The sequence below is a fragment of the Antrostomus carolinensis genome, unplaced genomic scaffold (genome assembly GCF_000700745.2).
Source record: "Antrostomus carolinensis isolate BGI_N321 unplaced genomic scaffold, ASM70074v2 scaffold3651, whole genome shotgun sequence".
Classification (NCBI taxonomy): Eukaryota; Metazoa; Chordata; class Aves; order Caprimulgiformes; family Caprimulgidae; genus Antrostomus; species Antrostomus carolinensis.
In genome coordinates, this window is record NW_010296148.1 from 1 (window position 1) to 24,131 (window position 24,131).

The window sequence follows — 24,131 nt, forward strand, 5'->3', positions numbered from 1 at the left end:
CAGCCTGGAGAGAGAAGACTGAGGGCGGATCTGATCAATGTCTATAAATACCTGAAGTGCAGGGGCCAAATGGATGGGGCCGGGCTCTTTTCGATGGTGGCTGGTGACAGGACAAGGGTCAATGGGCAAAAACTGGAACACTGGAAGTTCCAGACAAACTTAAGGAAAAACCTCTTTACTGTGAGGGTGACAGAGCACTGGGACAGGCTGCCCAGAGAGGTTGTGGAGTCTCCATCTCTGGAGATGTTCAAAACCCACCTGGACGCTTTCCTGTGCAACCTGATGTAGGGAACCTGCTTTGTCAGGGGGGTTGGACTAGATGATCGCCAGAGGTCCCTTCCAACCCCTATGATTCTGTGATTCTGTGATGTGTAGACCCCTAGTCCAGTAGGGCCAGCAACCTCCTACCACAGAATGCTCTGCGAAGCTGGAATCTGGGGTTGCAAATGAAGTTTTGTTTATTGTTTGATTGGATATAAAGGAAAGCTGTGAGAAATCTGAGGCTACTCCTATACCTGATCTTTATTGTTTATTTTCCTCCCCTCTGTTTACCTGTACAGGTGATAAAGTCTGCTCGAGTTATGAAGAAAGCAGTTGGCCACCTTATTCCCTATATGGAAAAAGAAAGAGAGGAAAGAAGAGCCGAACGAGGTGGCACAGAGGAAGAGGCAAGACACAGTCCTTTGTGCTGTAACTTTTATAGCATGCCATGACAAAAATTGAAATTCTTTTTTGTTAGTGACATTTATTCAGCTTTCATGCTGGAGAGTTGATGCAGTTGTAGGAAACTGAGAGTCTTGACATCATTTGAAGAAGGTCTGAAATTGATAAAGTGCAGATTTCGTGGAACTCTGCTTGGTGTGTGCCCAAGCTGTTGTCACAAGTTCCCTGAAGGTTCCCATAGGCCTTTGTAGGCCCTTCATACCAGTGTTACTTCTTTCTTGTATTTTTGTAGGCATGTAATTCTAGTGTTATTTATTTATGGTACTTCTAACGTCATGGCAAATTTAGCCATTTGCTTCTACTACTGCCCTCAGTGAACTATGGAACTTCTTTTTGCATGTTCAAAGCCTGTTACCATGTTTCTCTGTTCAACTTTTACCTTTTCCCAAGGTCTGACCATTACAAACAGCTAAACAAACAAAATTCTTCCATCCTTTTTCTTCATAGATTATGACTTTGAGCTTTGAGACCTCTTATAATAGAATAGTATGCTCTTTGCATGTGTAGCCATGACCAAGTTGCAGGGGACAAGTGTTTATGAAAACAGGGTCTGAATATAGTTGTCTTTTCACATGTATGTTTTTTTCACCAGTGTCTGAAGAACTTTTTTATGTAATATATAAAATATATACAACTAAAAATATCCAATGATTTTCAGATCCTTGTTGGCCTTTCCTTTATAGCGTTTCCTGTGTTACAGCCAACAGTTGGTGATGCCTGAGAATAGTTTTATCAACTACCTGTGCATGTACTTGAAATAATTTCTTCCAAATTTGGTTAATGGAATATGTGATAGGAGCATTGGAAAATGAAGATATGGGATGTCCCTTGTTACTCCATACTGACAGGATTCTATTCAGTAGAAAAGAGAGTTCAGATGAATTGGATAAAATCCCCTTTTAAATACTCATGTCTGCTGTTGCCTACTATGTTTATAATATGATAGGTGCTTGCAGTTTTGGTTTCAAAATATTTTTCTTCTTCTCTTGTTGTTGTCTATCAGATTTAAGTTTGGTGTACCTTTACTTTTCTTTAGTCCTGTGGACCTCTTACCTTGTATTCATGAGCTCTCAAAGACAAAAGCTATTATCAGAATCTGGTATTTAACACATAAAAATAAGGAAGAATAGCAGAATTTCTCTAAAATGATATTTACGTATTTCCTTTGGTTTCCCTTCTATGGATTTTTGAATGGCTCCTAATTCTTCCCTTGAAATCTTATTAGGCTGTATTTTTCCATTTGCTGTGGATCTGTTGTGTGGTTGTTGAGCATAAATGTAATGAACACAGCAAATAATTTAGAAAGAAAAAATGACCTGGTGATCAAACCTGACTAATCTTAATGGAAGAAGGAGAATGCCTAGTCTCTCTTCCCATTCTCTTTCTGGATGTGAAGAAGGTGTCTTCTCTCCAGTGTCTCAAGCAGATCTGTTCTCTGGCTGTCATGAGTCACCTTTCTATGTGTCATCTCTCTCCTGCTCATGCTGTTCTTTTTTTATTTTAATTCAGATGATAATGCTGGTATTTGGTACCTTCTGGTTTGTTCTGATGCTGTCTGAAGTCAGTGACAATCATTAGCCCATTGCTTCCATGAGCATTTCATTAGGATCTACTGTGAACCCTCTGGCACTTAATTATCTGGCTAAAAAGAAATTAAATGGAATTTGGGAGGTTCTTAAAAATATAACAAGCACTCTGAAGAGATTGTGAGATATTCTGTGTGGCTGAGGAGAGCAGGAGGGAAAAAGTAGGCCTTCTGTCCTCCTGCTTCCTCTACCTTCTGCTGGGCAAGGGATGTGGTGCCTTCCTCTTAAAAAAAAAAAAAAGAAAAAAAAAAAAGTTGTAACTGTATAGAGAGTTGAGGAGAGAGGAAAAAAGAGCTGCATCTGTCTCCAGAGTTAGATGTTGACTTGAAGGAAAATGGTTTGCAGACTCTGCTAGCTGATCCCTCTGATATCACCCAGGCTACTGTAACGTCCAGGACAGTTTTAATCACAGACTGCCAGGAAATGTAAAACGTTGATAGTTACATTTGAGGATAAATAGCTGTGGCTGTGGATCTCTATCAAGATTAAAAAAAAAAAGAAGCCCTTTGGATGTGTGCCCAGAACTTGAGGACCTCCTGCTTGAGACAACTGAAATCACAGTGTGCCCTAAATAGGGTCTATTTAAAATAGCACGTGCTCTGGCCCATGTTGTTTGCAGCCCTGCACGTGTTTTCCTTTTTCTTATGTGCAAATCTTTTTTTTTTTTTTTTTTTTTTTTGTTCCCTTGGATATAAATCACTAGTTAAATCATCAGTAGTTATTGAGTATGATACATGTGGGCAGCACTTTTTGTTCTTCCCTAGTCCCTGATTAATCTCCTTCCCCAATTTTCTCTTCTTCTCATTCCAACAGTATATTTTCAGCTTAAGTTTTTTTTTGTTCCCTTGGATATAAATCACTAGTTAAATCATCAGTAGTTATTGAGTATGATACATGTGGGCAGCACTTTTTGTTCTTCCCTAGTCCCTGATTAATCTCCTTCCCCAATTTTCTCTTCTTCTCATTCCAACAGTATATTTTCAGCTTAAGTTTTTTTAATAGATGTAGTGAGATGCCTCATTTACACACCTCTGTTTTGCCTCCTCTGTTCCTGGGTCTCCTGTAAAACAGGAGCACTGGGGAGATAAGAGATGTTAGTAAACAGCAGCGTTGGGAGGGACTCAGGGATTTTATTTAACAGATGTGTTAGGAAATGCTAGTATCACTTTTGATAATATATAAAGTTTTTTCCCCCTAGATAGATGTTAGTAAACAGCAGCGTTGGTAGGGACTCAGGGATTTTATTTAACCGATGTGTTAGGAAATGCTAGTATCACCTTTGATAATATATAAAGTTTTTTCCCCCTAGAAAATTGCAACTACAGAAGGCAATGTAGGTTCATGAAGTAGAGAGCTACTTGATACTGTTCAAAAATATAACGTGCTTCATAGAAGGATCTAATCCTCCAGTTCTGCCATCTGCAAAGGAGGTGAGATACTGGATGAAAATATTTTGTAGTTTCATGTAGAATATGCTCAGGTTTCCACTTTATTTAAATTCTGTGCAATTCAAGTAGTCTGTTACTGGTGTCTGATCCAACACCGACTCAGATGTGGCGCTGTGGCAGCCTGGAGCTGCTCCAGATGACAACGCTGATTATACAGCTGAAAATGTATCACAAAGGCGATGGTGGAGAATTGCTACGGGAGGTTCCACCGTTGCCCTCCCAGTGGGACCCCTTTGTCAGGGCTGAATGCTCTCTAGCCTAGGACCGGTCTGTGACAGTACAACTTCCCTTCTTCAAGGAGATCTTCTTTCCAGCCTGTTTGTTCAGCTTGGGTAGTCTGAAGTAGCCTGATTACTGCACTGAAACGTCTCCCTTGCTATTCATGTTGCATAAAAAATTTAGTCTCTTCTGGTTTTGGTAATTCCTCTCATTCTTCTCAGCATTGCATTGAACAATTGTTTTTGATGCACAAACAGGCATGTAATTATGAATGCTCATACCCGTTTGTTCTAAATATTTAATCTATTTGAACTCTTAATTGGTGAGGTTTTTATTTGGAGCAGAAGTACCCTAGGAGTTCAGCTATTACACTGCACAAAGTGTTATCCAGATCTGAAATTTTTTATCTGCTATTTTGTTTTTTTAAACTCGGATTTCTGAATAACATGCACACAATTTGCAAGAATAATTCTTGTGCAAGTTTTTATTAACTGGATCTTTTAAAAAAGTTTTTAATGTTGTCCATGTTACCCCTACTATGCTTTGCAATTTTTTGTACTACAATAGGAGTCTTGGTCATGGATTAGGATGAAGGATCTGTGCAAACATACTGAGGTTTCTGAGCAATTTAACCCTTTCACCTTTCAGGATCCTTATCATGGTACAATAGTACTAGCAACCGTGAAAGGAGACGTACATGATATTGGCAAGAACATTGTGGGAGTCGTTCTGGGCTGCAACAACTTCAGGTAAAAGGACTAACATTAGGTAGGTGGGAACAGAACTGTAAAAGGCTAGCTAATTAATATATTAGGCTCATTGCAGCTGTGGTGGTAACAGAGGTGGGCATTCCTTGGGAACTGTCCTCTGTTCCCCAAGTTGTGGTTGGGAACACCGATCATACCAGCTATTACTAACGGGGAGGCAAGAGGGAGTATAGCCTCCTCTTTAATGCCTTTTTCCTAATAAATTGGTATCTGAGGTGAATACAGGTTAACAGCAACTGAAATGTACATGAGAGCGTCAATTTTTGTATTTGTTTTATATTAATTAAATATTATAAGCCTAATGTCTTAAACATATAAGTATAATGTCTGAAAAAATCAGATACAACAATTGTAGTAGGCAAGGCTATGTATGGGTTGTGTGTTGTGTTGGGGAAAAAGGAAGTCTTGTAAGATTCGAATGAATGTTTTAGTAAGGTTTACAAGCTGTTTGTTAACTATGAGGTTTTAAAAACTTGCTGGTGTGTGTTTTTGTTAAATAAGAGATATGATTCTCATCCTGTTTCTGAGCTTCAAAAGAAAATACTTCAAGAAAAGTCAGCTCTTTCAAGGCCTATGTACATGCAGCAAGGCTGGCAACAGTCTTGGAATGAATGGTCCTGTTTCCATCAGAGCCTTTTATCAAGTGTCTGTCAAATGTTGCTCAAAACTGAATCTGCTTTGGAACTCTCTCCTACCGTTCATTCCTTTAGTTTTGTTTTTGACTTGAGGCTGTAATTTGGTCTAAAAAGAGCCAAAATGATCTCTTTATTTTAAAACACAAAGGGTTGAGACCAGTAGCAATACTGTGTGTGTGCAGTATATTCCATTTCATTCTCTTGAGATTCTGTTGATTAGTTTCTGGAGCTTTATTTAGACTTACTGAACTGAACCCATATTGTTTTCTGTTACCCTGAGTATGAGTGAGGATGAATGAAGCCAGCAGGCTGGGGTGGCTTACTTGAAAAAAATTAAAACCTTGGCAGTGGCTAGGGTCAATAGGAATAAAATACTAGCAAAGGGAGTGCAGTGTCTCATTTCATAAAATGTATGCTTTAATAAGATAAAAAAACCTTGATGTGAATCATCTTTTGTTCTTGACATAAAATATGTCCACAAAACCTTTTCATATTGTCCAAATAACTTCAGAAATGCCCCTGCTGTTGGTTAACCCTCACTTCCACCCAGTCAGCCTCAGTGGGATGGGGAAAGGGGAAAGAAAGAATAAAAGTAAGAAAAATAGTAAGTGGAGATTAAGAATGTGTAATAAGTGAAGGAGAAGTGGAAGAAGAGAGAAAGAAAAACCAAAACAAGTGATGCAAAGGCAATCACTCACCACCTCCCATGGGTAGACTGATGCCTAGCCCAGTTCCTGAGCAAAAGATGGCAAACCCCTGCTAAACCCCTGCCTCTCCCTTTTTACTGCTGAGGATAACATCATATGCCATGGAGTATTTCTTTGGTTAGTTTGGGTCATCTGCCTGGTTGTGACTCCTAACCTCGTGTGTATCCCCCCAGTCTATTCCCTGAGGGCTTATAGTGAGAAACAGAGATGGCCTTGATGCTAGACAAGCACTGTTCGTCAATAGTTAAAACATTAGTGTACTATCAGCATTGTTTTGATCACAAATCTGAAACACAGCACCATACCAGCTGCTATGAGGAAAATTAACTCCATCTCAACCAGACACAATACAATCTCAAAAAAAAGACTTTTTTTTTTTTAAAGGCTTTTACACTTGACTTTTCTTATCTACTGTATCATCTGGACCTCTGTTATATTGAAAATTTTGTCAGGCTCAGAGGTATTTCCTATATTAAAATTCCCAAGAGAAGTCTTGAAAGAAACAAACAAACAAAAAAATCTCAATTTTAACTTCAATTTTAGGCCAGTAATTTACAGTAAGAACAATGTATTAGCCCTTCAGCAGAAATTTGACCTCTTTTTTAAAGAATCTTGTGTCATCTTGTTTCTTTTCACAGAGTTATTGATTTAGGAGTCATGACTCCGTGTGATAAAATACTGAGAGCTGCTGTTGAGAACAAAGCAGGTATAGAGAGATTTCATTAGTACTCCTGAATTGTTTGATTTTAAACCCCACTTGCATTTTTTATTGCTACTCATTGCATTCCTATGCTGTCTATGGTTTGGTCAAACTGTCTTCAGATACATCAGAACTTTTGCGTTAAGAATAATAATTATTTAGTGTTTGGCAAAAGGACAACTCAGAGACATGGTTTAGTATTTGTTTTACAGGTGGATAAATAGAGAGTTGGGAAGGTTACATAACTTTGTGTTGGGTCTTAAATCAGTAAAAGAACTCGGCATTAAGCCTGCCAGATCAGTTGAGTATGAAATCAGGAATGGATTGTTCTAATAAATAATGAACTTTCTGAAACAAGTTACAGTTGCTTTGAAACAGTCTATTGCATCTTGGAAAAGATGAATTGTGTGGAACATAGGTGGTGAAATTCAAAAGTGTTTGCTATGCCTCAGAGCAGAGCTTATAATTATTTTGTCTTATTTCCCTCTTTGGTGCCAAACTTTTGAGGTTTGAAGCTTGCTAATCAGAAGTACTGTAGGTTTATTGCTGAAACTGGAGCAGTAGGTATTCAGCAGCTGTGAAGACTGTTTGAGAAATATCCTAAACTGGGGATTTGGAATCACTTTCATTCTTGGAAGCTTTCATTTTCTAATTAGGTCAAACCTTGCTTCTAGACTAGCAACTACCCTGTTTTTTATCTCACTCTTTTCTACCCAACACATAAAGATATCTGATGTGTGAAATAAATACTTTCTGTAATAATTTCTGTGTCTTTCTAGAGTGGATTTGCTAAACCTTTTGTATATGTGTTTGTAAATTTGCAATAGATATAATTGGCCTATCTGGTCTCATCACCCCTTCTTTGGATGAAATGATTTTTGTCGCCAAGGAAATGGAGAGATTGGCAATAAAGATTCCTTTGCTGATTGGAGGAGCAACTACTTCTAAGTAAGATATCTCAGCTGGGAAGATGGGGAATGTGTATGAAAATAGTGTTAACCAGGGAAAAAGAAAATTTATAGCCATTTCTCTCTTGCCCTCATTTTGCCCCAACACACATACTGATATGTATTTACTTAAGATTGCATGTCTGACATCGTAAGTCCTAGAATATAGAGGTAAAATGTAATTGGGACACAACAAATAATAGACATCTTAAACATTTCATTTTTGCGAGTGTAACGTATTTTGCAGGTGTATATTGTATGTGGAAGTATTATATTTCCTTCTTATTATATTTCCTTCGAAAAGTTTTTGCACATATGCATATGAATACAGTTATTTTGTTCTAAGAGATTGAATTATCTGTTTTGGTTCACCAAGGCATACTGAAAATGCAAGATTTTTGAGACTAGAAATGATAATATTCACTTAAGAAAGTCAATGTATTTTCCTTGGATCACTGTTCAGCACTGTTCTGATTGAGTTGAGACCCCAGTCCTGTTCAAGCAGGCGGATAGGGGATAAATTCTAGCTGCTTGCCTCGAAGTAGTTACCATTTTGCTTTTGATAGACTGAGCTTTTCTATTCTCTAAGATCTGTTCAGATGAAATCATACAGCCAGTATGATGTCCTGAAGACCAGTGTTGACAGCTCACTGACACCTAGTATTAACATTACCACAAAAGTGGTTTAGGCATGTGTAACGGCCTTGGGTCACACACACACACTTTGCTAACTGGTTTGTGTACAATATGTTTGAGTAGATGACAGCTTAGACGACTGCAGAGGTCATTTCTTGCATAACTAGAAGCTGTTAGCGGTGTTGCTTTCTTTATCAGAGCAGCACATATTCCAGCTGAACCATTAGCTCAGTGTATTCTGTATTTTTGACCTTAGCAAATTGTCCCATAATTTGACAGACAGTGAAGAGTAGGATCACTACGTGTCATTATTGGTCCTGTAGTTATAATGCAAGGTTAAGTGTATCCTTTGTCTCCATGTGAGTCTCTCTTCCTATGGCTTTGATACTGAGAACAAACATGGAGGGTTTTTTCTTAAAAAAAAGAAAAAGGAAAAAAAAAAAAAGGGCTTTTTTCTAAGTGGAGATCTTAGGAGACCCCTTTCTTCAGATCTTTTTAGTGCTTGTACACAGGGCATTTTGGCATAGTAATTGGTGTCAAATAACTAGCATCACACAATTTTGTTAGAATTTATTCACAGACATGAATGTAGCCAACAGCAAGGCAGCACTAATTTTATCCTTGAATACGGAAATTATTGAAGATTATATATATAATTTTGTATACATAAATAATAATTTTATTCATGTGAACTGTATATAAATATATACTTATTCATACGCCCAGACGCATACAATTTCTATAAAATGTATGTCAAACATATTCTTTATGGAAGACTGGAATGGTAATATATATTTAATTTTACTTTCACAGTCTGAAGACTGACCTTATGTGTGCATTCTGGAAGGTTGTGTACATGTCAGAGGTTGCTAATAAAGAATGATCTGCACTTTTTCTCTGTAATAAGTAGACATCCTTATCTGGAATAAGGAGACCATAAGTACTTGGAAGGGTGGAAAGTGAGGTTATTTTGAAAGAGAGAGAGAGGCTGGTTTTTGCCTACAGAGTCTACATAATAGAGTTTCTTCATAACTTACAACAGTGATGTTTACACTCGTACTATACTGTTCTGGTAAATTCAGATGCTGACAAATAATGGTGACAGTTTTGTGTTGTAATGTGTATTTTAAAAAAATATAGAAATTGATACAGTGCTGTTGTAGGATCATGGCTTAGTTCCTATCAAAATAGAAGATACTGTTATCTGTTTCTAAAAAAATAGAGCTGCCAAGATCAAAAGTGCATTGCCTAGAAACAAATAAGGAAGATCCTGGACAGTTGGTTACACAACTGTGTTGCACAGTCATCAGTAACCTCCCTGACTGGGGGCTTTAAATATTTGACAGAACCTGAGGAAAAAGGAGATCTTATCTTTGCTATGGAAGATTGCTTCCTGGGTTCTGATTTAAATTAATTTTAAAAATGGTGTTTGACCATAGCATTCAAGAAAGCAAACTGAGCCATGGCCTGCAAGGTCTTTTGTTCCTGCGCTTGCTTGCACAGTTTGACAGGACTCGAAGAAATGGGGGTAGCCAACTGCATTGCATGTGATAGCTTAGGCATCGTTTTAGGACTCCAAACTTTAATCTGATCAACTAAGTACTATAATGTAGAATTATGTGCTGAAATATTTCAATGGGGACTGGAATATGAGTAAATGCTAAATAATTGAATGAATTGGGAGGTTTTTATGTGAATGACTTGACTGACCAAGCAGATGTGTTTGTAGTATTTATTGACCAGTCATAATTCCTTCTTCAGGTGAGTAGAAAGCTTGTGCTTCCAGTTTTGAAGTAGAGCATTGTAGAAATGGAATAATCATCACTGAGATATGTTAATGCTAATCCACAGACTCAGAAGCCAGCACGTGGGAGGGAAAAATAGATGATGAGCAAAAAGGATTAAGAAAAAATTGAGATTTTTTTTTGGTAGGCTTAGTTTGGAATGTTCTCACTGAAATTTTCGGAGACTCAGTCTAATGAGTTGCTGATTTTCAGTCAGCTGGTAAGACAGTGGGGGAATGTGAGCTGGCACATTATTTATGAAGCATTCTGATACTTTTTGAAGGAAAGTGTTTATATACCTATTATTAAAATCTGTGTTTAATCATGCATAGCAAATGGATGAATTACTTTCTTCTTTTGAAGTTCTGGTCTATGCATTTAGTCAGGATATATTTCACTGGGGGTTTTGTCTGGTGTTTTTGTGTGGGGGGTTGTTGTTTCAGTTATGAAATGATCTCTCTCTTTTCCATTTAAGAACACACACCGCTGTTAAAATTGCCCCACGATATAGCGCACCTGTAATTCATGTCCTGGATGCATCCAAGAGTGTTGTGGTTGTAAGTTTTAAATTACAGTTTCTCATCCATGCAGAAATATATGCCCTGTTTTTCTGTTGTGCCTCTTATCCTTTCCTCCAAGGCTTAATATATTATAACAAAGGACTGAATAGGCACAACAGAGACCAGTTTCTAAACTACTGTTGCTTCAGTTATTTTTTGCTGCTGTGTGGTTATCTCATCTGACTTGGGTCAGTTCTTGTCACTGGATATTGAAATATCCATTTCTCTCATGAGGGTGACATGATTCATTCTGAGTCCCTGACTTTTTGAGGTGTTTTACAGTGAAGAGCAATGGGGTTAGATGTGATCTGCTCTGTTTTGGGTACATTTCTGAAGTTAGGCATATGGCAACATTAGTACTATGAAACGTTTGGCTGGGGTTTTCTGGGCTGGATGCTCTCTCTGTCAGACAAATGGGTAGTCTTAGCTGGCAAATACTGGCTGGAAAGAAGTATCCAAGCCATGTGGTGTTTCTACGACTATTCAGTCTCTAAAGGCCTGGAGTATTCTTCTGTCAGGTATTTCCGGAGCCAGACTTGACTGTGCTGATATCACCTGTGTAGCAGGGCAGTGCTCTCAGTGATAATCATATTCTGAAATGTTTTGAACCTAGCTTACACATCGGTGGTAAGACCTAGTTTAGTGTTGTCAAGTTGAGGGGTGACCTTATTAATGTTTATAAATATGTTAAGGGTGAATGTCATGAGGATGGGGCCAGGCTCTTCTCAGTGATGCCCAATGGTAGGACAAGGGGCAGTGGGTGTGAGCTGGAACACAGGAGGTTCCACTTAAACTTGAGAAGAAACTTCTTTACAGTGAGGGTAACAGAGCACTGGAACAGGCTGCCCAGGGAGGGTGTGGAATCTCCTTTTCTGGAGACATTCAAGACCTGCCTGGATGCCTTCCTGTGTGATCTCATTTAGGTTCCTGCTCCGGCAGGGGGATTGGACTAGATGATATTTCGAGGTCCTTTCCAATCCCTGACATTCTGTGATTCTGTGAAGCGTAATTAGAAATGAGAGTTTGAAAACAGATAGCTTAGTCTGAAGTTCATACTTTGTCCTTGCTATAGTATGTTACAGTGCTTAGTGCTTTCTCTTACTTTTTTTAGTGCTCCCAGCTCTTAGATGAAAGTGTAAAGGATGATTTCTTTGAAGAAATATTAGAGGAATATGAAGAAATTAGACAAGAACACTATGAGTCTCTCAAGGTAAAAATATAATTGCTTTAGATTCTTTTCTTGTTTGAAGTGGTTAGTACTTGCCTCATTACTAACTCTCACGTTCAGCTTCTTATGAAGGCCTTCAGTTATATCTGTGCTGATTTAAAACATGCAGTAGAACTGATGGAAAACTTCCAGAAGTGCTTATGAAATCACGTTTTCTAACCTATAAGGGAAGATTCTGCATGAGTCTAACACATGCTTGGCAAATTCTTGGTTGTCCTCAGTGGGCAATCAGTGGTATCTAGGACATCTCCATGGAGCTGGCAGTCATGTCAGCTTAACCAACTTACAGGGGAGCTGTGCTCTCCTGGAGCAGTAGCTGGAAACAGGGAGTTACCCTGGGGTAACTAAAATGCCACTGGTTGCTTTTGCTAGTACTAAGCTACACTCTACTTTACACCAGCATGCTTTCCTGATGTGTTCATAGTGTTTAGGATAGCGATCTGAGCAGTCTCAAAGTAGAGAGAGAGCTGAGGCTGCCATTTTAGGAAAGTAAATAGCAGGAAGCAATGAAATGTGGAGGTGGACTGTGCAAATAGGAAACAAATAATATGTGACTTCTCTGGGCTGTCTTTGTAAATAAACCTAAACACAGAAACAAGCTGAAATCATCTCGCCTGGTCTCTTGTTAAAGAAAGATAATGCTTGAGGCCTCCTGCTGAGGACATTTGGCTTGACCAAGTTTAAGACCACCTTTGCACAGGGAATCCATCCACTAAGCTGAGATCAGCGAGTGCAGCACTCTCTTTTAAGCAGAGGTCAGCAGTAAACTAATGGGCCTTACTGGAGTTGCTATAAATTTCCTGTGCCTTTCAGAAGAGCCAGTAATGTGTCCAGCAGCATGCTGCAGGTACTGGTGGTGGCAATCCTAAGCTTTTCACAAGCAAGAGGAGAATATCCTGCTGTACCTATATTTTCATGTAATTTGAAGTAATAAGGGAACTTCTGGTGTAATTCAGAGGAACTAGAAATCTTGTAGGCCAGTTTCATTAGAAGTATACAGGAAAATAATGGCATGGTTGTAATGTAATCTTACTTTACAGTTGTGAACTGGGAGTAGTTGTCTGTTGTCAGATTTGCTCCAAAGAGCATTTTGAGTAAAAATCTACCACTAAGTCAGCAGTTAACAGTTTATCTGTCTGAGAGATGGGTGGTTTTGTGAAATTAACCTTTATGTCCATACAGGAAAGAAGATACTTATCTCTACAGCAAGCTAGAAGAAAAGGTTTTCATAATGACTGGTTATCAGGCGATAAACCAGGTCAGTTTGTTGTTGCTGTATCTTTTCTTTATTTTATTTTATATATTTTTTAGTTAGATTATGCATCATTAAACTTCAGGATATGGTACTGTAACAAATTGGTGTCTGTCTGAGCAGAGATTTTATTTATTTAGTTATTTAGTTGGTTGGGTTTTTTTCAGAAATTTGAGCACCTTGTTTCTGCTTTATATTTTTCACAGTATATTTAAAAAATAGTTATTAAATAAATTGAAAAAAAAAAAAATCCTGAAACAATGAGTTTACCCATACACTGTATAATCAAAGATATGTCTAATGCCTGCTTTGCAAAATAGTGTCAGACTGGCTCATTATATTGCAAAGCTTACTATACCATATTTAGGGAACATACTTTGTGACATGGCATTTATATTAAATTCCTCCTTACACTTTTACCTACCCTTTCCTCATCAGTTTCTGTACAAGTTAGTTTTGATTTTTTTTTTTTTAATTAGAGACTAGAAGTATAAACAGCATTCCACAAGACATTGCATCCTGCAACATTAACACTTCACTGCTTTCTGTCATTTCATTTACATGACTCAACAAGATTTTGTTAGTTTTCAATAGCTCATCTTAATAAAGGTTGTGTAAAGTATTGAACAGCACAGACAGAACAAGGGCAAAGCTTGTGGCTATATCATAACATAGATCCATCTCGCTTTTTTCACTTGCACACATGCATCTGAACAAGTGTGAGGTGGTTGCAAAAGTCTTTTTGACTTACATATTAATTTACAGAGCTGTTCCACGATACCATAGCATGTAATATGTCTGTGTATAGAAAGCAGGATTTGTAAATATGAAAGGTATATGCCCATAAAATATCTTAGGTATTGGTAAGTTACATAGATTTTTTTGGTCTTCTGTTTTGGCCAAAATTTTGGCCGATTAAATGAGTTCAGAAGTCCAACAGCTAATAAATGTTGATTTATATGAAAGAACAAAAGGCCTTAAATTTTCTCTTTCACCTTTATATGCCTTTTATGCTTTTTTGTAATCACCTTGTAACTGTAGAGTATGGTATGACTTAGGAACAATATGACGGTGAGAATTCTAAGACAATTACTTTAGAAGAGGTCATTTGCAGTGGTGGAGGCTGGTGAGCATCAATTATGCTCCGCCTATAAGAGCATTATTAAATTATTTTCATCGTGTCAAATGGTACTTCTGATTCCTCCAGTTAAACCAAAATTCATTGGCACAAAAGTCTTTGAAGATTATGACCTGAAGAGGCTGGTAGACTACATTGACTGGAAGCCTTTCTTTGATGTCTGGCAACTTAGGGGAAAGTATCCCAACCGGGGTTTCCCTAAAATCTTTAATGATAAAACTGTAGGTGAGTATTGAAATTGCATTTATTTACTTTACGTACATAATCCTAACAGACCTGCCTTGCTGCCTTAAGATTCTGAATGTTTTGAAATACATAGGAATAGTGAAAATATGTGGAAACCTAGTGTCACTGAAATAATCTGTTTAAAGCAACGCTTAGTGAACCAGGTGTTGGCATGGGAGGCTGAAAAATAAACGGGAAAAAATGCTTAATCACCTTACTTAGAATTCACCTGCTAAAACACAGGGAGGTATTTTAATGGCAGAAAATAGCAGCAGAGCACTTTATATATGTGTGTCCCCATTGTGGGTGAAGATGGCAACAGGGCTCTGTCTCCCTCTGAAACTGTTCAGTAGGCCTTAAAATCCATGATGAAACTGCAAGGGTGATGCTGAGATCAGTGTTGTGGATCTGCTGCACTGTGGTAATGTAGGTGCATACACGTTCTCTGTTGCACATTTTATTTTGTGTCCTCTGCCTCTACTAGAATGATGCTGGTTTAAACTTTTTTTTTTCCAATATATATATTTTTATAGCTGTGTAGGCATAATCACACTGCTATCTCTCTGTTTGCTGTAGCTGACAGATTGTTGCAGTCATCAGAGAATTGTGTGGAAAATGAACCAATCTTCAGGAAATCTTAAACCCATTTAGCCAGTTGTGAAAACAGGCCTTTTATAAAGGGTTCTCTTTTGTTTTTGATAGGTGAAGAAGCAAAGAGAGTTTATAATGATGCTCAAAATCTACTGAAAACATTGATTAACCAAAAGAAATTACAAGCCAGAGGTGTGGTTGGGTTCTGGCCAGCTCAAAGTGTTCAAGATGATATCCACTTATATGCTGTAGAAGAGGCAGTGGGATCTTCGGAACCAATAGCAAAATTTTATGGCTTGAGGCAGCAGGTACAGGACAGAACATTTGTTAAATGAAGTTACTTTTTTTTTTTTTTCTCTGAATTCCAAGAATGTAACAGAAGTGCTCTGTTAAAATCTGTGCAGGAAATGGTTGTTGTAATCTGTCTGCAGTCATTGTCTTCCTATTTCTTTCAGTAATAACAAGGTCTTGTTAGTGATGACCCAGGTATTTGTATTTTAGTATTTGTAGTATTTTGCATTGTAGTAATTGTACAAAAGGCTTTATATATTTGACATCTTCAGATACAACGTGCATTTTCTGTCTTCATTTTAATATTTAAGATGTCCTAAAGGCTGCTGTATAAATTCATCACATGGATTCTGTGTGCTAAATTAGAACCTAATGAATCTTAATGCTGCAATATCCCTGGATTCTGCCTTATATGAGAGATTCTGCTTGAATGTGTTAAAGGTTGAAAACACTTATAATTAAAATACCTGGAAAATAAAGCTCAAGTGTTTTTGGTAGTCTTAATTTGTATGAAAAATACCCCATATGAAGAGGCAGTTTGCAATGAGTTAGTTGGCTGCTAATTCTGATTGAGAGAGTCGTTATTTTACGTATTCATGCTTGAATCATGCTTACTTGGATTTGCTTTTATTTTGATAAATTGAATGTTTTCAAGGTATTCTGCCTCTCCTTCTTCCTTGCCATCTGACTCAGCTTCTTCATAGTTCAAATATTCAGAGTTATCAAACACGGCAGGAACAAATTTAACAAATATCTAAATTTCTGGAGTATGATATTCTATGAGGACAGTCCTGTGCCAGTATCACAGAACTGTACTAAGAAATACATGGCTTTAAGTTTATCTGTTCCAGGGAACTGGAACAGATTATCTGTTGTGTGGAGATGGATCTAGTGTATCTTGACAATCCCTGGCAGATGTTTATATAAACTGTTCTCACAAGCATTCAGGCAGGGCTGTTCCAGGGCCTTACTACCTAGTTAAACATTCTGATACCCCATGTAAATCAAATTTACTACAGTTTCTTTTCCTGGCCTTTTCCCAGGTTTCTCCCAAGGAGAGTATCTGATTTGATGTTATTCTTGTAATAATTTTTACTAATGGAATACTGTTATTTTCCTTAGTCTTTTATTTTGTGTATTCCATATTTATTCAGGCTTTTCTCAGAGGTTAAGGCCATGAAACTGTGCTCTTGTGGGTACTGTTCTTCTTGACTCTTACGTATTTTAGGTGCATCTGTTTTAATCTGGTGTATGTAGTAATTCAGCAGAGGTTTCATCAGAGCAAAGTAGAAGAGAATAATTGTCTCCTGTTTGTTATATAAAATGCTTCTTTCAGTACACAGAGTTCTCTCCGTGACATTGGCACTATTAAGAATGTGATATAAATCTAAATGTTGGAGATGCATTTAACTTGGAATGTAATCATTACAAAAGAACCTTCAAGTTAACATAGATTTCACCTGTGTGGAAAAAGAATATTTCTTCAGTTTTGTGGTACTTTCTGTAACCTCATAGGTTATAGGAACTAGGGAAACAGTTGACCATTTTTCTTTGTTTTTCAGGGGGGTGGGGTGTTTTGTTCATTTTTTTTAAACTGCAGTTGGGAGCGGGTGGAAAGCATTGCTAAATACTGTCATAGGTTAAGGAAGCTGAGAGAGGGATCTTCAGCCAAGTGATAGCCATGAAATAATTCTTATCTCCCTGTAAGTTGGGTAGATTTCCAAGAGCTGTGGCACTTTTTAAATAGCAGTCATGTTCCCATAAGGAATATGCTGATATGATGCACAACTGTAGAACTTCTTGTTAGGTGCTACGGCCAGCGTTCAGTCACCTCTTTCTATTCGCTTTCTTCCATTTTGAAAAAGGATCCAGTGAGTGGGAGAGTTCCTATTTGTGTTAACCCCCTTGCACCTTGTTTGGGATTCAGCTTTTCAGTAATGACAGATGCATTTTGTTTGTACTTGCCTGTGGCTAGTGTAAGCCTTCATCCTGGGGTGCTGTTTTGTCGGATTACTGAGCGGGTGGTTTGTAGCATAAGAAACTAGGCGAGTTCATAAAGTCTCACAGCAATTCTAAAATGGGAGGTGCTGGAGAATTCTGCAGCTTGCATAACTAGGATGCAAACTATCAACCATCAGTTTTAGTAACAAAAGTGGTGCCTGAGTGCTAAAGCTGGAAAATTCCTCCTCTTACACAGTGGTTGGTACAAGAGTGTTCCTTATTTTGTAATAACTTGCCTGCAAAATAAGCTGGTAAATCTTACTAGCTGTGAATAGAAGCAAAACATTTCTCTCAGTGTTCAGCACAGCATCTCTCTCCTTTGACATGTTGTTCTGTGATCTGAACACCCTCAGCGTTAGAGGTGTTTTTCTTCTAATTCACGTACAAGAAAGCAGTCGTTGCTCAAAGACTGGTTAGGTGTTTGTCAGAAGTGCTTTAAGCCCTTTAGTCTTAAAAATACTGGTCTTTAGATTAATAGTGCAGCAATATGTAATATATTTTTTAAATGTTCTGATTTACTGCATTGATTTTGTTACTTTAGGCTGAAAAGGACTCTGCCTGCACAGATCCATATTTCTGCCTGTCTGACTTCATTGCACCACTGGACTCTGGCATTTGTGACTACTTAGGCCTGTTTGCTGTGGCCTGCTTTGGTGTGGATGAGTTATGCAATGAATTCAGGAAACAGGATGATGATTATAACATCATAATGGTGAAGGCTCTTGGTGATCGTTTGGCAGAGGTATGAGGTTTTATCATGTGTTTCCTTGCAAATTTTCTGTGTACTAGATTTGTTTGACAGGTTGCATTAGAGCAACTTAAACTGTTGCTCTAATGTATGCTCTGCATTAAATCTGAAAGTGAACTCTCCTGTCCGTAACTTCTAGCTGCAGAAGCATCTCTGAGTTCTTTATGAGGATTTTGATGATTGGTAGAATTTAGTAGATTTTAAAACAAGACTGTTTGAAAAGAACTCTTTAAATCTTGTTTTATCTCCATGAGCATGTGTTGGACCCAGGTGTGACACACTGGTGGTTTCAGCCACAGCTAAGACCGTGTGGTCCTTCACTCACTCCCCCCTCACGTGGTGAGATGGGGAGAGAAACACAACAAAGGGCTCATGGGTTGAAATGAGGACAGGGAGGCCTTATTCACCAATTATGGTTATGAGCAAAACAAACTCGACTTGGGGAAGGAAAAATCAATTTAATTCATTACCAGTCAATCAGAGTAGGATAGTGAGACATAACAATCGCATCTTAAAACACGTTCCTCCCACCCCTCCCTTCTTCCTGGGCTCAAATCACTTTGCTCCCGATTTCTCTACCTTCTTCCCTGCAGCGGCACAGGGGACAGGGAATGGGGGTTACAGTCAGTTTGTCTATGTATGAGGTCCCTCCCACACGCTAAAAGAGTTCAGGAACAAAGTGTGTGGAGTCATGGACCTCTTTGGGCACAGCTCCCAGCTCCAGAATGGGGACCTCCACAGGCTGCAGATGGATCTCCAATCCAGTGCACGTCCTCCCCCTGCTCTGACATTGAGCGTCTCTGGGGTCTTATTGCTCATCATGAGCTTTCCATGTAGTCACAACTGCCCTCGGGCACAGCATCCTGCTTCAGTGTGGACTCCTCCATGGCTTACATGTGGGCATCTGCTCTGCTGTTGAACCTCCATGGGCAGTAGGGGCCTCCATTTACTTCCTGCCACTCTTCTCCATGCTGGTCTGGGTGTCTAAGGTTCTCTGACTCCTCCACTCCTCTTTCCTCATGTCAATGATAGTCTTCTTTTGTTCAAAACAGTGGTCTCTTCTCTCTTTCCAAACTGGTTCTTCCCCTCAGAAATATGGATTCTAAGAGGTGTTTCCCTATGGCTCATTGGCTTAGCCTGGGCTGGAGGTGGGTCCACCTTGGAGCCAGGGGAGCTTCATGAAGCTTCTCACAGGGGCCATCACTATAGCCCCTTCCCCCACTACCAAAAACGACCTCCCCATACACAAACCCAACACACCCACCAGCTATATTATTGAACTGCAGATATGCCTTCTACTTTAGTGGTGACCATGCAGATGTATCCAGGGTACAAGTCTTTTGACTCAACTTGTCTTAGGCTTAGACAGAACTGCTCTTAAAGCTCTTAACTGAAGCGGTTTAGAAATTGCCATCCCTTCCCTCCTACCCCTCTACCCCCATCTGCCTGCCTCCATGCTTACACCTAATTTAACCAATTTACAGCAACTTTGGTGCAATGCAGATGGGGTCAGCTCTAGTTGTGCATTTCAAGCTGTAACATAGTTTTAGAAATTAGATGCCATCTAAAGATACTGAAGTAGAAATTTCTCCTGAAGGCAACCATTGCTGGCAAAACAGCACAAGCTGTGAGAGCAGTTAAGAAAAGCTGTTGCCCACTTTCAGCTAGAAGAGAGGTCCTCTGCTAAAAAGAGCAGTGGCACTGACATCTGACACTAGCATGGATACAAGAATGATGTGGCCTTCCATAGCTAGACCTGGATGAGATGCCCAGATAGTCAAGACCTAACGCCATCAGTACTACAATGCTGTGTGGCTACCATAGGCTAATGAACTTCATCTTTTTCCAGTTACTTGTCTCCATCTTTACCTCTTCAAGATGTAGGATTTTAAAGCAGGACAACCAAAAAAACCCACTGTCTCCCATTAAGGGAAATAAAATAAAATACTTGAATTAGTAAAATAAGTATCGTATGTAAATTTTAATGCTAGCAAATTTCTCACCCATGATAAGAGCTCCCTTGAAAATTAAAATGGGAATGGGGAGAAACTCTCTATCATTGTTTGTCTTATCAAATAGCTTTTGCATCAGTCTGCACAAATGAAAAAAAAGTATCTTTGCACTTTTTTCCAAGGCATTTGCTGAGGAGCTCCACGAAAGGGTTCGAAGGGAATTCTGGGCTTACTGTAGTACAGAGCAGCTCGATCTCTCTGACCTACGCAGAATTAAATATGAGGGAATTCGCCCTGCCCCTGGATATCCAAGCCAGCCTGACCACACAGAAAAACTCACCATGTGGAAACTTGCAAGCATTGAGGAAACAACAGGTACCTCTGTCTGCTTTACTAAGATTCTTAAAGTGGTTTTACGCGAATGAAAGACTGAAATGTCAACAAAACAGTGAACTGGGTGGTGCAGAGGTACTTAAAAAAAACCCAAACCAAACCAAAACTGAAGTGGTTCTGGGAATTGCTGTCTTCCTCTTTTCATTGCCATTTTTATTTTGCCTCATTCAAGGAAGAATTTGAAAAATACTGTCAGTGCTTTTGGTGAAGGAGTTGTGTCCCTAATTAGCAGATTGCATGCAAACAGGGTTCTGTTGCACAGAGAAAAATTCTAACATCCTTATGGTTGCAAGAAGACATTCCAGATACAAACAGGGAAGAAGCCAATTCAGCAGCATGTTTCCTGGTCCACTGAAACCTTGAGATGGTAACTTTTAAAAAAAGGAATGAATTTCCATTTCCTCTGATTTTACGAAGATGATTAGGGGACTGAAGCATCTCTTGTATGAGGAATGGCTGAGAGACTTGGGTCTGTTTAGCCTGGAGAAGAGAAGACTGAGAGGGCATCTTGTCAATGTTTATAAATATGTAAAGGGTGGGTGTCGAGAAAATGGGGCCAGATTCTTTTCAGTGGTGCCCAGCAACAGAACAAGGGGCAATGGGCACAGATTGGAACACAGGAAGTTCCCTCTGAAGATGAGGAAAAATTTCTTTACTGTGAGGGTGACGGAGCACTGGAAGAGGCTGCCCAGAGAGGTTGTGGAATTTCCTTCTCTGGAGATGTTCAAAACCCGCCTGGATGCTTTCCTGTGCAACCTGCTCTAGATGTACCTGCTTTGGCAGGGGGGTTGGACTAGATGATCTCCCGAGGTCCCTTCCAACCCCTGTGATTCTGTGATATTTTACATGTCAGACATTTCACTGCTGCTTCCACAATTTCAAAAATACCCTCCTGTGTTTCAGAACTTCTAGTTACCCATTTCATTTGCAAAAATGTCTAAGTTTTTTCCTTTAAACTGTACATTTATTCTATAGTAATACTGTAATGAAGGTCTGTAATATATATAAAGCTATGTGTATTTTTTTAATAGATAAGAAGTAGAAAATAGTTTTGTTTCTAGTTTATCTGAAAGCTTCTTGGTTTTTGAGTTTGCCTGACGCTACCCAACAAAAAAAGGCTCTGAATTTATGCTTACTGTCAATTCAGAGAATAAGAAAAATTTCATTCTCTTTTCCAGGAATTGGTTTAACTGAATCACTAGCGATGATACCTGCTTCTGCAGTTTCTGGCCTCTACTTTTCCAGTCCCAAATCCAAATATTTTGCTGTTGGCAAGATATGTAAAGATCAGGTAACTTGGACTGTCTGTTCTGATAGTGTTACAGCATTCAAAAACACCTGTGAGCAGATGTTAAAAAAATTTTCTAAACAGCAAAAGCTGGAGTTTCCAAATCTTCATGATGTTTTGTGGTCTCTTTGCAGGTTGAAGATTATGCACGGAGAAAAAATTTGTCTATAGCAGAGGTGGAGAAATGGCTGGGACCCATTTTGGGATATGATACTGAATAACTGTTACACTTGAGGGTGACCGTTTTCTTTTGATGGTCTGTTTGCCAGAAGGAACAAGAAAATCCAACAAGAAAATCCTTCCTGGTGAAACCAGCTTTCTTTCATCCATCCCACTAGGTTGTCTGATTGTTTTTAATTTTTGATCAAGGAACTTATATTTCAAATGTGCTCCGTGCTCTTGGCTTGGGACCATGAATGCATTGCAGATCTCTTAGTCATAGCAATATGCTTTTATTTATTCTTCTTTCTTGCACAAATACTCTAGCTGAGCACCTAGATATAGGGTGAGATGTGGAAGCTGCAAAGCCCTCCTGTCCTCTGGAAAGCTTTGCAATCAGGGGGAAGAATTTCTATCCCATTGGCTGTGGATATATGTAGAACAAAACTGCTGTTATTTTAATGTGTTTTGGCAAGTCCAGGTACAGCAATACGATGTGATTTTTCTGTAAAGTCAGCAAGGGTTTTACACTTTCATCAAGAACAACTGAAGTACAACAGATCTTTTTTAAAATCTGTCTGCTCCATGGTTAGGTCTTGTGACTGGGAATGTGTGTTGTTCTCTCTGAGTAATATCAGGTTATTAAGTTACTTTGTGATGATTGTTGTTAGAACTATCAAAATAATAGTGTGCTGGAGCAATGTCAGAGATGCTGTATTATGACAGAACACGGAATGGGATGAGTGAGCCCATGGGGTTGTCCACCTCATGCTTCCTCTTCCTTTCAGCAAGCCACAATCTGTTTCTACTCTGTATAAAAGGTAATGGCACTTCCTACCTTACAGTTATGTTGTGAGGCTTAATTCATATTTAAACAACCTTTTGCATGTGAAAAATATGAGCAGGATAATTCTTACTGCAGACAGACAGAAAGCTTGGAGCTGACTTCAGTGTTTTACAGACTCAGCATTTGGGTACCTGGATTTTAAAAGCAAATAGTAGCAATGCTATCATAAGTAACAGTTAATACCATAGACTTGTTCTTCAGGTTTAACTCTGAGTGAGCTAATTGTTCATAGCTTTTAATAATCTCTGAAAAGTGCCTCAGGTGTTATTTAAATGCTAATTTAGTAAAATATTATGACAGAAACCCCTCATTTTTCTGGTCTCTAATTGTAAAGAAAAGACCAATATTATAAATAGAATGTTCTTTTAAATAGTTTATCTGTAACCTATTAATAGCTATATAATTTTTATAATGTATTCATCTAACTTTATGCTAAAAAATTCATCTTGTATCAACAGTTTAATAAAGGTTAAGCTGTCAATGGTGTTATCCTATTAGGATCCTTTAAATGGCAACAATAAAATGTGTGCAGTAGTCTGAACAGATAATGTCAAAATTAATATGCACATTGTACCATGAATCTGAAAGTATAAAGGCTGCTATGGGGTTTTTTAAGTAGTTGAGTAAGTGTGTTCTTAAATGAATGTTTTAGTATGTCTCATCCTTTAATGACTTACAAAAATAATTTCTAAATGGATCTCTATTCCTCTCCCTCCCCCCATATGAGGGCACTTGAGACATGTCCTTGTTGATCAGCTGATTTTTGTTGCTGGAAGGGTTCCTCAGTAGAATGCTCTTTTAGATTGCCAAAAAAACCCAGCTTAAAATTCTTAATATAAAGGAAAACTTGTTCCTGAAATATGTAGCCTCTCAAAATTTTAATCCTCTTTGCCTTCTTTTTGTTACTTGCACTTTTTCATATCAATGTAATGCTTGCAATATTTCTTCTTTGCCACTTTTCCATGTTTTTAGACTAACAAGGCACTCTGCTTCCAAATAGGAAATTTTGATTGTGTGAATGAAGTCGGAGTTTGACTTGTACAGCGCAATTTGTTTATTTTTTTATTTATTTTCCTGAAATCAGTAGCACAGAGTTCAGTAAGTACAGCTTTAGCAGACAGACTGACAGAGCTGTAGGTGCACTGTTGTGTAATAGTGGTGGTGTTACCTTTTGTACAAGCAATGGGTTTCAGACCATGTGCAATCACTTTATCCCTTCGCACAAGGCAGCATACACTGAGAAGGATCTTCAGCTTTCCCTGCAAAACTTGTCATTGTGAGAACCTGTTTGGAAAAATTACTCATT

General features: G+C 38.5%; 1 protein-coding gene across 1 annotated transcript; it reads left to right on the plus strand.

The window, feature by feature from the left end:
- Positions 1 to 560: 560 nt before the first annotated feature.
- MTR (5-methyltetrahydrofolate-homocysteine methyltransferase) lies at positions 561 to 22,089 on the plus strand (the record flags this gene model as incomplete). The annotated part of the gene is made up of 13 exons (XM_010178174.1): positions 561 to 668; positions 4,625 to 4,725; positions 6,724 to 6,791; positions 7,613 to 7,733; positions 10,628 to 10,709; positions 11,824 to 11,922; positions 13,123 to 13,198; positions 14,400 to 14,555; positions 15,258 to 15,454; positions 17,980 to 18,180; positions 20,321 to 20,513; positions 21,710 to 21,822; positions 21,954 to 22,089. Coding segments are annotated over 13 exons (1,602 nt in total), but the record flags the coding sequence as incomplete, so codon positions are not given.
- Positions 22,090 to 24,131: the final 2,042 nt, after the last annotated feature.